Source organism: Olea europaea, unplaced genomic scaffold (genome assembly GCF_002742605.1).
Source record: "Olea europaea var. sylvestris unplaced genomic scaffold, O_europaea_v1 scaffold903, whole genome shotgun sequence".
NCBI lineage: Eukaryota > Viridiplantae > Streptophyta > Magnoliopsida > Lamiales > Oleaceae > Olea > Olea europaea.
The window spans coordinates 115,753-130,071 of NW_019267504.1; the positions used below are offsets into that span (position 1 = coordinate 115,753).

Here is a 14,319-nt window from a genome sequence, read left to right on the forward strand (position 1 = left end):
TCTAACTTCGACTACTTAAAATTACTCTGTAGGATCAGTTAAGTGCACCTATTGATTCTTCAGAACGTCAAACTGGAGTCCTTTAAACATTCAGGATATATTTGATACGCAATACTGGATAGGATTGAAAAGTGTAAAGAACAAGATTTTAACTTCTTTTTCGTACTCAATACTGTCAAGAGTACTATCTGACTCACCTCAACAGAGTATTTAGGTTTCATATAAGAAAAGGTTAATACAATACAAATTTAGCATTCTCAGGTAAAAAGAACACATCACCCATACCTGAAGCCAGGCGAGAAGTGAAGGGACAAACATTAGTGTTGCAAGCAGATGTAAAACAAGCAACCCATGCCAGTAGTGGAAGATCTCTAATTGCGTCTCTCCATAGCTTCCCCGAGATTCTGGGCTACTAGTGCATTTCTCATCCATATTAAAGAGCTCACCATCATACCCGGGATTAAATTGAACAGAACCACGTAGATCTCCGTTTCCAGACTCAAATAGCTCCTTACTTCGGATGTGACTGCGAAATGAAGCCATAAAAAAACTGTTTGCAAAGACAACAAAATTGACTCTTAGATCGTATTACTAGTCCCTGAATAAATGCTAAAACAATCACAAGCATGCAAAAAATGAATATAGGAAAAGAAATGGTTCTTCAAAATATTAGATAAGATAGAGGCACAAAAATGATTTAGACTGCATGTGTTTTCTGCACTCGAAAATGTATCATCCAACAACCAAAAGTGCACATCACAGCCTTGAAATTTCAATCTGGATGTCTTTGCACAGTTATTTCTCTAGATAATGCTGACGAGGGAGTCTCACATTTTACCAACTAGAGAAATACACATCACCCATAAATGACCATACTCCAACTTCCCTTGGTTCGACAAGGAAAGGGCAATTTTCTATACCACAGCAGGTTCCCCAAACTACTGGTTGGATGCAATTGAAACAAAGAAAGAGCTCTCAACAGTTGACTTTTAAGCAGACCAGATTAAAAGGAAAAATAAATAGTTTAGCCCCCAACCTCTCGAAAAAAAATGCATTCTAAGGGTTATATTCCAATTCCTTTTACTTCTTGATGTTGTTACACATATATTACTACTACTTGCAACTAGAATCTGATTAAAGAAGTTACATCTTGAAGACCTGGAGTTACACCAACTGAATGACAAAGCCTAAATTGTTTGTAGTCCAACTCACATTCAAGTCCACTGAAGATAACATCAAGGATATTCTGAACTTTTCACTTATAAATTTATTAAAAAGAAAAAGAATTATAGCCAATAGGAAACTCATCAGAAGTAATATTTGGTCTTATTAGAATCAAAACTGCAAATATGATAACCTGGAACCCAATTAAAAGGATATCAAAATGAATTGTGGGCAGTTAAATAACAGGAAAAGTGAAGGGGGACTACAGCTATTGTTAATCACAGAAATTAAGGTAGTGAGGCACCAACCAAAAATGTCAGACCCTCAAAACCTTATAAATAAAGTGGTGGTTATATTAACAGGGTACATGGCATAATCTTTACCATAGCATAGTTAACAATGACTTAATGCATTCGATAGAGCCTTCTTTTATTGTTTTGGACATCCTTAAAAATTTATTCACAGGGAAGACCAGGTTCAATAAAACAAATTGCTTATTGCACTACACATTAGAATCACCAAAACGCATTAATTATTCAGAGAAAAAGCAATTTTCTACAATTATTACACATTGCGTTGCTAAGGGAGGCAATAGAGTGGTATACCTAGAGAGAGCGTTGTGACAGCACACAGCATGAGATAGGAGCAATGCAAAGAGACCCAGAGCAGGATGCACAAAACACACCAGTGTAATAGAAATTAATGCTGTGATAAGCAGTGAATTGGCTTTCAGAATCCTTACCACCTGCTTCATGGGAGATGAGACAAGAAATAACATTAAGGAAGAACTTGTGAGATTCTCACAAGATGGATAAGAGGAAGCTCTTTGCGAAAGGAGTTGAAAGTATTTACATTAATCACCAGAAAAGAAGTAGGAATGTATGTTTACATGCTTTTCATTATTTTGATAAACCCAGAAACGTAAAAGCGAACCTCCAACTATGATTCACTACAATTAGTTGTCTTCATTGTGAGTACAAGATTACCTTAATAGATGATAGAGTAGAGGAGAGATCGATAAACCATTGAAGAAAGGGAAAACTGAACCTCCCTTCCCACGCTTGCCACCTACAAATATAATCTTGTTTTAGCACTGTATAGAACATCAATATTACAAGCAAAGCATATCTATCAAGTGGTTAACACAACTTATAGACAAACCATTATGAAAATGTCACAACCATAATTACAGGGCACCAAATTTTCGGAAGGACGAGAGAGAGGAGAGAGGGAAGGACTACTAACCGTTTCTTAATGAAAACATGGGCTGATGCAACTATATGGGAAACAAATTGAGAAATTGATATGATCATGATCACTGCCCCATTTGCAAACACATAGCATAGTATTGAGACGACAATGAAGCTTATCGTCGGAGGAACTTGTAGAGAGAATAGGCAGGAAAAGAGTAAAGCGAAAAATATGGGCATAACGGCGAGGAATAAAAATGGCGCTGGTATTATCAAATTTGATTCAACTGCGGACAGCAACGATGGCATAGGCAGATCAACTTCCCAACTACGCGCTTGCCGCATAAGAGCAAAAAACACAACAGCAACAGAAAGACCGCTGATCTGCATGACCCATAAAAGCAAAAGCTGATAACATCTTCTCAAATACATGAAATAAGAAGCATAACTACCAATCATAACCTACAAGCTACAAAAAAATCATATGAACGGGGATGGGAAATAGATGCAATATGAAACTACGAAGAACACATGCACAACTACTCCTCTTGGTAAAGAAGGAAAACTTTGGCATTAAACATCCATAGGTATATTCAAGTTCATCATTATGAGTCATCAAATATTGCAGCGGATATATTTAAGCATTCAATCAAATATGAATTTATTCATCATATTGGCTTCTTTGAGATTTAAGAGCAATACCGCTCTGTCAAGTATGTGCATTCATGCATATTGTTCTTTTCAAAGAAAATAAATATATTAGTTGTTTCCTTTTCTCTAAAAGAAAATAACAATGAAGTTAATTAGCAGAAAATTCAATTCCTGTTCTCATCAATCAAATGAAATTGGTGGACAATCGAAATTAATTCTTGGAAACTCGAGTCAAAGGAAATAAATTACTAAACTTGCTCATTCATCAAGGATAACTTATTCCAAGTCATAATGAAAAAATAAATGCATTTTTCTGTGGAGGTGATATATTTGACTAAATGGTAGCATAACAAAGAGCTCAAGAAAAAGAACTGAATTCTAGAAAGCCTTCATGTCGAATTATGAATTCACCTGAGAAAAATATAAAAGCAAAAATCTACCAGAAGAGGCAGTGATAGAAACCCCAAGGCTAGTTTTGTATGAGCAATGTGGATCCACCTGCAGAGTATACAACATTAAAAGAATCTAATATTTAGCAGTGCATGAACAAAGCCAGCAAAATGACCAAATTTTCATGTCACCAAGCATGGTTGGAAGAAAAGAAATCATTTTACATCTAATCTGAGAACTATACCAATAACAAAACAGTTGTTCTCTCAGTGTCTTGAGTGGAAGTCCAAAGTGCTGGAAATGAATCAACCGTGATTGTCTCAGAATGCAAGTTTGGATATATATGGAGACCAGATGTAGCATCCCATGCAAGTGCTAACGGTGGGAAACAGCGGAGCCTACAAAGTCCTACAATCCAAGGGAATTAGTTAATGGTAGAGATCAGAAGTTATTAAGTGTAAATGGATTTAACAAGAATAAATACACGATTAGGTATCTTCACAAACTCCTCAAAACACAGAAAAAAGATATAAACAACAAAATGTCCAAGAATGCAACCAGAGTTTATCTACAAGTTACTTGGGCAAACGATAAAATGGGTTTTACTCTGAGTTTGAATTACTTGACCTCAATTAAATCCAGACTTTGTAATTTGCTTATGAGGCACCATTAAGATCTTACAAAAGACTTGATTTCTTTTAATTGCAGATGATGGAAGTTCTTGATCAGCTTTCTTAGTAAGCAAGGAAGCTTCATTATGTGAAGAATTTCTTGACAAGGAATCATCCTTAGAGATTCTGGACATGCCTTACCAAGAGACTTGTAAATAAATAGGAACCCCTTGCATGATGTATACATGTCCTTTCACATTCCAATTCAACACTTGAATAGAACATGACAGATCGGCAACAGACAGGCACTGTTACATTCAGTGGCCTTTGAAGCAAATATTTTCTTAAATGATTAGCGACAGAGAGAAACTGTAGAAGTACCATAATGCATGTTAGTCGTGTCACATATTATTCGTTACATGATGACCTTTTGGATCAATTTAACCATTACTTGTAATACAATTGATCTTAATCTACTTTATTTTAAAAACTTAAACTTGAAAATTAGTAAGTTAAACAGTAAACTACATACTAATGTTCAAGTGTTATTTCTTAAAACTAAGCCACTGTTTGGTTTAGTTAAAAATCAAACTTTATTAGATTTAGATAAAAGTTGATGAAATGTGTTTGAAAATATGATAACAGTTGTGGGTCCCACAAAATGTATGGTCGAAAATGAGTTGGAGGAAAAATGAGTTTTACAAAATGGGGACCAAACAGGGGATAAATATATTTTAGATATATTTTTCTTAAAAGACAGTAAAAGGACTAGGAAGTCGACCTCCGATCAGAAAACAAGAAATGGAGGAGGTAAGAAATTGGAAGAGCATAAAGATTATATAGAATTAAAAAAAATATGAGAGAATTATCAAAACATGAAAGAGAGAAAGAAAATCAGAAGAATCCTTACTACTTGTTTCTGTGTCTCCTTGCTCTTCAACAGGAAATTCTGACGTCTTAATTCCACAACCTGTTGTTCTAAGAGATAACAACACAGGTAGAAGGCCTAAGCTAATAGAGAAAGTGAGGTTAAATGCAAGAGGATGATCCTCCTTCAAATTGATATCCTGTAAAAATCAAGTCATATAGCAATCAGCTATTTGCAGCCAAGATAAGTGTTTGAATCTTCTTTCAAGTAAGCTGTCTTTTGAAGATATTAACCTTTTGTGAATACATAGAATGAATCAGAGACTGAGAAGAAAACACTTTCTCTCCTTCCCTTGGATCGAAAAATTGTCCAACTCCCATAGAAGTGGCTGGCGGAGGTCTACCTGAAATGGTCTGTGCATAGAGCACATAAAAAGTCGCTTAACAATATAAATCAACCAGTTTTTATGCTTATCATACTTAATAAGAGAGCAGAACATATATCTAAAAGTAGACAGCGAGATCCTCTTTGAGTTCTATCTGCTTCACCTAGCATTATCATGATAGGGGAAAAAGAACATGGCCTGTAACATTAATTTCTTCCATATCCATTAAAAAAGAATGTAGTAGATGTCTTAGTGTTGGGAATTGGTTTTCTTTAGCCCTTGTTTGAGCCCCATTTTGGGGGAAAGAATGTATTTTGAATAGTAAATTGATGGAGAATGTGTGGTTAAAAATTAGGGAAAAGTTTTGGGTTTACGTGTAATATTGTTTTATTGAAGAATGTGTGGTTGAAAATGAGTTTTGAAAAAATGAATTTTTAGAACAATGGGGCTCAAACAAGGGCTTAGTATCTTGAAATGTATCAGGACAAAGAACTCCTTGAACCATGTTCGAACACCGAAAAACTGGAACAATTTGTGCTGACATAGCCCTTGTTTGTTTCTCATTATTTGTCCATTAAAATGAAAAATATGACCGTTATCCATCACATCAAGCTACCATATTTGAATTTCTATCTTTTGTATGGGGCTACAACGACTATATTTTTCATTCTCATTCTTACATTAATGTGGCTCAAACGGGGTCATATATGTCACTCTCACTGAAAAAAATAATTCGAAGTAAGATGCTTTCTTCACCCTGACATGCACTCAAAATATCCAAAAATCCTGCAGGAAATCTCAACATGCAGAGCGATCTATCGATATCCTTTTCAAAATTTACATTATAATTCTTATTTCAACAACTCGTCCAACACAATTATGAAGCACATTTCCAAAATTTTCTGATAGAAACTTCTTGACATATGTTAGTCGACGAACTAAGAAATCCCCCAAAAGAATCTCAATAAATAACATATATCAGGAACAGCAGGTAAAGATATTGTAATTGAGCTCTGATGTCATGTTACCGGGCGAGGTGCAACTGAGATTGTCAGAAATCTGAACCCATGCATATTCTTAGGATCCAACCAAAGTACAGCAGATGGAGGTGCCTGCTCAGTCTGACTACCTGGCTCAACCTTAAATAAATATCTCGTTCAGAAACGCACATATTTTTAAATCAGCATTTAACAAGGATCGGGCAATAACATGAATTAAAATATATTTACCTGCCTTGGAGCTGGGCCAGATGGAATATGCACCATCTTTGATGTGACTTCAATAACACGTTTATTCGTTGATAACTCCAAAGTTGAATTTCCCTTCTCTGGCCAGAGATGCAGTCGCACACCGGAACATGGAAGAAGATTTGTAACAAAAACAAAGTGTTTTCTTCCATTTGAACCCTAAGCATTGAAAGAGCACTATCATTCTACTTAATAAGTTTATCAAAATGTCAAACTACCAATTTATGCACGGAAGCCATTAAACCGATTCTATCGGAGAGAAGTCAAGTTCATTTTCTTCTAAATTTCGGAATTTCATACAGTGTTAAACTCATTTAAGACTGATAATATGCATCTTATCATATAATGTCTGGCCTTAGCCGCAAGCCCAGATGCATATGTCGTGAAAAAATTGGGGAGGAGGAAAAAAAAAAAAGAAAAAAAAAAAACACACTAAAGGAAATCAGTCAAGTATAAATGTTCAGGAAAGGTTCCTCTCTGTGAACTCTAAATTAAGCTAACCAGTTTTTGAATGTCCAACCATCGTCTCCTTCCATCCATAGCTAAAACAGTGATGGTAGTAGTTTGAATGTAAAGATCTCTTTCAAGTCCATCATTGTTCCAAATATTACCTGGGCAAGCAGATACACCAGGCACTTGTATTCCTGTGTCATTGTAATAAGCAATAAAATTTCAGAAAGTACTACTCTTAAATTTCAAGAAATTTCTGAAAGTATTACTCTTAAATTTCAAGAAATTTCTGAAAGTATTTCTCTTAAATTTCAAGAAATATCTCATCAAGGAGAAACCATACTCCAACCACAAACTAAACATCATATGCAATACTCAATAGTCAAGCATAGATTCAATTGGTACTGATCTGGAATAGATCAAAGTTCCATGCTTTGTCTTTTTAACTTTTTCCTTGTACACAGTCAGTAAGTGGAACACATGCTGAAATAGTTCTTTCAGCCAAAGTAAAAACTTTTACGCATGGACAATTGGGGTTCAAATTTCCAAAAACTGATATTCCCACCTTGATTAGACAAATGCGCAGACTGTTGTGATACAGATGATTCTCTTAACCAATCAAAGTTCTCCGGAATTCCACTGTGGAGCATTTTTGTGAATATAGCCAGTCTTTTTCGTACATCGTGAAAAGGTTGTCCTGTCTTTGCATCTATCAAACTGAGAAGAGTGTGTGACACCTGAAAAGTAAAAAAGGAATTTTAGAGTTTCCTTTATCAGAAAATAAATTGTTCTGTAAGAGAATAATGACTCACCTGCACAACTAGCTGATTACACCATAAGATAACCTGGTGCTCCATTGACAGCCACACATTCTTCATACTTGTGCTACTTATCATAAATCCATGTGTAGATGGGACAATGCCATCAAGGGACTCCAACTTTGATCGCACCTAATAAAGAAAATCAAATAATTTTGAAGATTTGTCGTTAGCAACAAATCATCAGATGAAAGCTAAAGATGATCAACAAATCAAACATCCACTGACACAATGACTAGTAAGAGAAATAGCAGAACATAGTTCTTCGTGTTCGAGAAAATAAATCTATCACATCTCCACTTTCTGAAGAACATTAGGAAGTGTACAATACCATTCATTTAAAAATTAAACACCGATTATAATAAATAATCAAACTTTTATTACGGGTTTAATAAAAAAAGAAAAAAAAAAGCATAGGACTATGCTGTAAGCAAATAGAAACGAATATACTTCAATACTTAAAAAGGAAAACACGAAACAGACAATTGAGCACGCTTCAATACTAAAATGGAAAACATGAAACAGAGAGCAAGCTCAAAACTTTCTTTCCACAATGGTACATGCATATAGAAAGAAGATAACCATTGAAAATATAACGACATGACGTACACTAATACTTTGATAAGTGCTCATAGATATAAGAACGCTCTAGATATATATTGGCAGTTTGCCAATGCTAAGAATTCTTTGTTTTCCCCCAGATGACGTCAAAAGCAAAATTGATCATCTCTTCGTGATACATTCATTATAATTTGTACGTTTAGTCCTTTGTTCTACAATAAATCTAAGTACAAAGATGTGGATACCTGGTAATCATTATAGCCACCAGAAATGGATATAACAGCAACTTGTGAGAGTGAAGGTTCAGACACATAGCGTCCACTTTGTGTGGTTTGGATCTCATATCCTCTTCTCCATTCCTGATTCACACGTGTGTAATAGTGACCAAGGGATGGCTGCAACGGTACAGGAGGTAACCTGGATAAAGAAAAAGTACATTACAAGTGCAATGATTACTGCATAGAGATGATATGCCAACAACAACAACAACAATAATAATAAAAGTTTACTGGTGTGGAGATGAAAGCGTCAAAACAGTTTCAACTGCAGACTTCCTCAAATGAGGGTGCACTATTGCAGCCCTAGCAACAAAACCACCCATAGAATGACCAACTAGGATGACACTTTTTGGTGAACTCCCAGAAACAGCAGAACCTTCTTTTGATCGAGCATCACGAGACTCTTTATATTGATCTAAAATCTACAAGCATTAAATGACGAGTAAATTGCTAGAGAAATTTAATCTTGGTCGTAAGAAAAATACAGGGGAAGAATCACAAAAACCAAGTGAAACTGGATTTTCCATAATGGGATCTGAAAATTTTTGCCCAATTATCTAGCAGCAAATTAAAACTTCACAAGTAACAACACAAACATGCCACATTCGTCAGACTTCACACGACATGGCTAATCTTTTCAATATCAGAGAGTAAAATGATCATAGCTAAGTTTTTTGTATTTGGCTAGCAGAATAAAAATTCACGAAGAAGAAAAAGGTCTCCACCGATGAAGAACTCACACAGCTAGTTTTTCTGATCAATTTTTTTGCCAACGAGCTCATGTTGAGTAGAATGAGATTTCAGGATAGAATAATATTCATGATATGGAACAAACAAAAAAATATAATTACCATGTTTTTAACAAATCCCATGAGCAGGGAGATATATTATACAGATAGTGCACCCCAATCATTAGCCTACACAAATAGATTCCACGCCAAAGCATTAAAATGGATAAAACTTCAACAATTTAGCAAAGGAGTATTTACTTTAATTTTTTTTTTTTCCAGACTCTAATATCATTTGTTATGATCCCACAGGAGTTTATTAGGTTTCTGGCATGACAAAAAGTTATGCAATCCAGATTGGCATTATAATCCAACCTTAAAAAGCCCTATCAGGATGGTATGCTAAAGTGACAAAAATGATACCCTGTGAATGGCATATACTACATATTCTGTGTGTTCTTGAAGTATCCGACCATCCATTGCAGAATGTTCACCTTCAAGATCCACAGCAAACCAATCAAGCATGGAACTGTATTGACTGGGTAATGGAGTTTCAGTAACATCACTATCTACTCCCATTCCAAGATTTAGGGAAGCTTCTTGGTAAAAGTTATGGTCAAGTGGGCCTCCTTGGTAAGCCCTATCAGATTCCGCAGCCATGGATCTCACCTATATCAGTTAGGGGGAAGCAGAAAACAAGAGATACCTTGTCAGAAAATATAAATTTAAACTTTAAGCATCTCTAATGTATCTACAAATAGAGCATTTGTTTTCATCAGTATCACGTAACACGAGAATCCATACAGTAATTTACCTCCTATATGGCATATCCTTATCATCATATGGCATATCCTTATCATCATATAAGAATGTTTTATTAATACAAAACCATCAGCGGTGTTATTGAGAAAATAGTTCAGTCTATCTATTCATAAAAAGTTCTTAACAAAAGCTCATTTATGCATTTGGGAATAGTAATGTAATTTTAACATCCCTCATGACAAGAGATACAAAGATACTAACAGAAGTAGATCAGCCATTGGATGGCTAACTGCTCAATTTCTTTTAGTGAGCTATGATCAAGTTTTTTTGCCAAATTTAGTTTACTAATCATCATAACAAATCCTGATAGAATATTCCAGACGGCAAGAGATAAATAAGGAGAGACTTGCCTGTTTGTAGCTTCCACCATTACCAGGGATAAAAAGAACAGGAACGCCATTAAGCTTCTTAAGGTGCTCATTAAAATCAATCTTTCTCCATCCTTCATGGTACAGGTATAAACCATATTTGGTGGATGACATGTTTGCCGGAGTGGAGATGGGAATGTACGTCGGATACATATAGGTCATGATACAACCATTTGATATTGGTCTCAACAAACCATAAAGACCAGCAAGGCCAATCCATAAAGCAATAATAATCACAATCGCCAATCTAAATTTCGTTTTAAAACCTTTCATGCTCAAATTGCCTTTAGCTTCCCTCATCAAATCCATTTTTCCAATCATGTACTGTTGCAGGCAAAAGTTTCCTCCTTAAGTAAACAATCAGAAGATAAAAAAAGCATCAAGTGCTTGAAACTCTAATTACAGCCAATAGAGAAAGGGAAAAAACACACCATAAAAGCGAAGTGTATCATATGAAAGTTATCCATAAAAATCACACTTTAAGTTCAATTAACCCTCATCAATTAAATGCAGAATCCAAACCCATTAACATATGATGCAAAAATGTAACATCAAAATCATCAAACGTCCTAGAAACATTTAGCCCGTTTGGTAACCACTCTTTCAAAATTCTTTTTTTCTCACGCTCATATTCGACCACAGACTCACAATAAAATATTCTTCACATCTTTCCTAACTTTTTAACCACACATTCTCCAAAAAAATTACTATTTAGAAACTCATTCTTCCCAAAAAACAATGGTTGTCAAGCGGGGGCTTCATTGAGCCTCCTAACAAAATGACTAGCTCTAGCTGATTTAGATCTTTAATCTTTATGAGCTATATAAAAATCTATTCATAGAAGTATCCTATCATAGTAGGAACAGCCAACAGATCAAGAATTGAAGTTCATCCCAAAAATCAAATATAAATGTAATCAGGGGCGTATCAAGGAATTTAGGATGCACGCCAGGGAACTGAAATTTAAGAAAGACGATATAATAAATTCATATATAACATTAAGTACTTGTTTGGGATATACAACAACAATTCATTAATTTACCGAAAAGGCAACAACAATTCATTATTTGCCGAAAGAAAACAACAAATCCATTATTTTGCCTACAAGGCATCAAGAAGCAGTGAGATGGGGGCGTTGACTTACAAAGGGAAGTAGATTGCAGCCTTTTCTTCTACCGCATCAGATTGGAACTTCTTTGCTGAAATTACAATTTATTTTTCTGAATACTTGTGTTGTTCATAACGAGAAGAGAAAAGTATTACAAAAAATAATATAAAATATAATAAATAAATAAACCTACAAGATTGTGTTAAAGAAGTTCTTTATATTTATGTAGATATTTCCAATTAAAGTTTCAACAGCGGACCAATGCTTAAAATGACTTGTATTAAGGGCATCATGTGCACCTCTTCTCATTTTGTGAACACTCACATACTGATTTCAGTAAGAGATTAGAAAAATTTCTCCACAAATTTGGATGCCACATAACCTAAGTCGAAGAAACTTGGCAGTATATTTAATTATTTTGAGTGTGTACCATATCCCTACGAATCTGTTATAGAAGTTACCACAGGAGATGAATCCGGAGATGAAATGTCAAGGGTGCACAGGAGATTGTTCGCTCGATGATTAGCTCTTCCCATCGAACCCTATTTTATTTACAATATAACAAAGACTATAAACTCTAGCACTATAATCCACTAGCTACTAGAATCTTGTTGGACCTTTAAGCACTCTTTCTCTTATCAAACTCATATTAGCTATTTGTCCCTCAGAAACTATAATCTGCCCCTCACAAATGGTTTGGTTTGCAAAAAGTGTATCTGCTACAAGAGATGACTTTAGAAACATTGAAGAATAGATAAGAGCGGCGAAAATCATGGTAAATTGTTATTCCGGCATTTTCTAATCAGAATACAGAAAAGGAAAAGGAGTGGCGCGTATTATAATTGTAAGCATGTAGACATGACCATTTTCTACGTGGTATATTTTTATCATGATGCGAAGTTAAAAACCAAATGGAATATTATTTTCAATAAATTTAACTCCATCATTTCCTTTAATTCTGGAGTGATCAATTTTCAGTCAAGCATGTGAAGAAGACTTCATTGGTCTTAGCCCTCTGTATTACTAAGTTCAATAACCCCTTAGACAACCAATTGAAACTAGAAGTACAGCAAGAGTTCCCTTGATGCTAACTACCCCTTCTGCTCCCCTTGAAGTTATCTTGAATGTTGTGGCTAAATAACCGCAAAGTCATTAATATTATTTGATGGTTAACAAAGTCAGAACACCAGCTCTGACGAAGACAATAACAATTCAAGACAAAACCTTTGTAATCAAAACATATCTAAGATTAGGAAAGCACAAAACAGCACGGAGCACTCACCAATCACAACTACCGGCCCTCTTCTTCCTTTCCTCTTCACAGCAACTCCTTCTGAGCCAATTTCACCTTCACCACAGTGCCTGGAAATTTTAAATTAATTAACTTGCATTTCCAACTATAAACACTCAAAACTTCTGAAATTTAGAACTTATGCCATTTTCATTATCCTTATTTTCTTTAAACATTCGCCAAAAACAAAACATGGAAACCAACAAAAAACAAATCCGAAGTAAGATTTCTTCTTATCTTTCCACAGATCACACTAAAATTATGATCATAAAGTACCGTAAAACACCAATCATACAAGTGCATTCAATCAAAAAAATATTCATCAACCTCCAAATTCCAGTACCCATTATCAAAATCAATGAAAAACAAAATAGATTTAAGAAAGATACAGTTTAATGACAAAATATTTGGCAACAAGACGGAACCAGATGGGCCAAAATCTAAGGTTTAAATTTGAGGCAAGATATTTTTAACTGGAGAAGGGTACACAAAAAAGGTTTAAAAATATATATATACTACTTGAATACCTTCAATAAGTTCCTTCACCTTGTTGGCAATGGCGGAAGAGGCAAAGACTGTCAGTCACGAAGAGGCAAAGAGAATGGTCAGCGTAGACGATAGGCAGAGATCCGCCAATTAATGTAATGAATTAAAACAAAACAGTGGGAAATTTGATGGAGTACCCGATGGGAGATCCAGGTGGGGAAGTATTGGGATTGTGAAATAGAAAGATCTGAGTGCTTTGTGCGGCCAATCTAATCAGATTCATATACTTATCTTTCTTCTCAATAAATTTGATCTGGGATTGAACGAGTACATGGATTTAATTTGTTGTCTCTTGCATTTTTGGGGCTACAGACCCTGTAATAATGGGTCTCTAAGAAACGGATTATAATATTGGTGAACAGTGTTACCTTTCACAATTATTATTCGAACGTAACGTAGTGTATCAAATGGTGTACATTCCATTCATATGGCTGTGGAACCTATATGAAAGAAAAAATATTTTATTTGAGTGGGTCCCTCGTCGATGTGAACGGAGTGTACATCATTCGATACACTACGATATATCATCAGCAAAATCGTTATTATTCATATTATATTTTGTGAGATCCATTATTTTTTCATTAGAAAGAAATTATAATAACTTTTAATGGAAATCCAAAAGCAATTGATGCAATTTAGCTTAAAAGTGTAAAAAAGAAGAAGATACTAAAAGTCACTCAGCTTGGACTCGGGCAAAACATGCTGAAATCATTTAATGGCAAGTTCATGAATTATTGGAGTGGTCAATTAGCTGGTAATTAGTGCTAAACCATTAGTTGAAAATGAGATTCATTTTTTTTTTTTTTTTTTGGGGGCGGGGGGGATGTAATTGAGCTAAATTAT

At 34.9% G+C, this 14,319-nt stretch overlaps 1 protein-coding gene across 7 annotated transcripts in view; it reads right to left on the bottom strand.

The window, feature by feature from the left end:
- The window catches only part of LOC111392216, a 14,848-nt gene extending 1,038 nt beyond the window's left edge, over positions 1 to 13,810 (bottom strand). Inside the window, exons 1-21 of one of the 7 annotated variants that reach the window (XM_023017501.1) lie at positions 13,614 to 13,810; positions 13,458 to 13,505; positions 12,922 to 13,001; positions 11,676 to 11,730; positions 10,514 to 10,878; positions 9,765 to 10,010; positions 8,845 to 9,035; positions 8,581 to 8,752; positions 7,769 to 7,906; positions 7,522 to 7,693; positions 7,008 to 7,150; positions 6,489 to 6,665; positions 6,288 to 6,398; positions 5,168 to 5,287; positions 4,917 to 5,073; positions 3,640 to 3,803; positions 3,417 to 3,503; positions 2,410 to 2,738; positions 2,151 to 2,232; positions 1,770 to 1,912; positions 286 to 550 (exon numbers count right to left, since the gene is read on the bottom strand). In XM_023017501.1, the coding sequence (XP_022873269.1) occupies positions 286 to 550; positions 1,770 to 1,912; positions 2,151 to 2,232; positions 2,410 to 2,738; positions 3,417 to 3,503; positions 3,640 to 3,803; positions 4,917 to 5,073; positions 5,168 to 5,287; positions 6,288 to 6,398; positions 6,489 to 6,665; positions 7,008 to 7,150; positions 7,522 to 7,693; positions 7,769 to 7,906; positions 8,581 to 8,752; positions 8,845 to 9,035; positions 9,765 to 10,010; positions 10,514 to 10,852 (3,036 nt within the window). In that variant the 5' untranslated portion in view covers positions 10,853 to 10,878; positions 11,676 to 11,730; positions 12,922 to 13,001; positions 13,458 to 13,505; positions 13,614 to 13,810. Of the gene's footprint in view, positions 1 to 285; positions 551 to 1,769; positions 1,913 to 2,150; positions 2,233 to 2,409; positions 2,739 to 3,416; positions 3,504 to 3,639; positions 3,804 to 4,916; positions 5,074 to 5,167; positions 5,288 to 6,287; positions 6,399 to 6,488; positions 6,666 to 7,007; positions 7,151 to 7,521; positions 7,694 to 7,768; positions 7,907 to 8,580; positions 8,753 to 8,844; positions 9,036 to 9,464; positions 9,611 to 9,764; positions 10,011 to 10,513; positions 10,879 to 11,675; positions 11,731 to 12,921; positions 13,002 to 13,457 lie in introns of those variants that run through there. The other 6 variants (XM_023017506.1, XM_023017505.1, XM_023017503.1 and 3 more) reach the window with 6 other exon arrangements.
- Between the last annotated feature and the right edge of the window lie 509 nt (positions 13,811 to 14,319).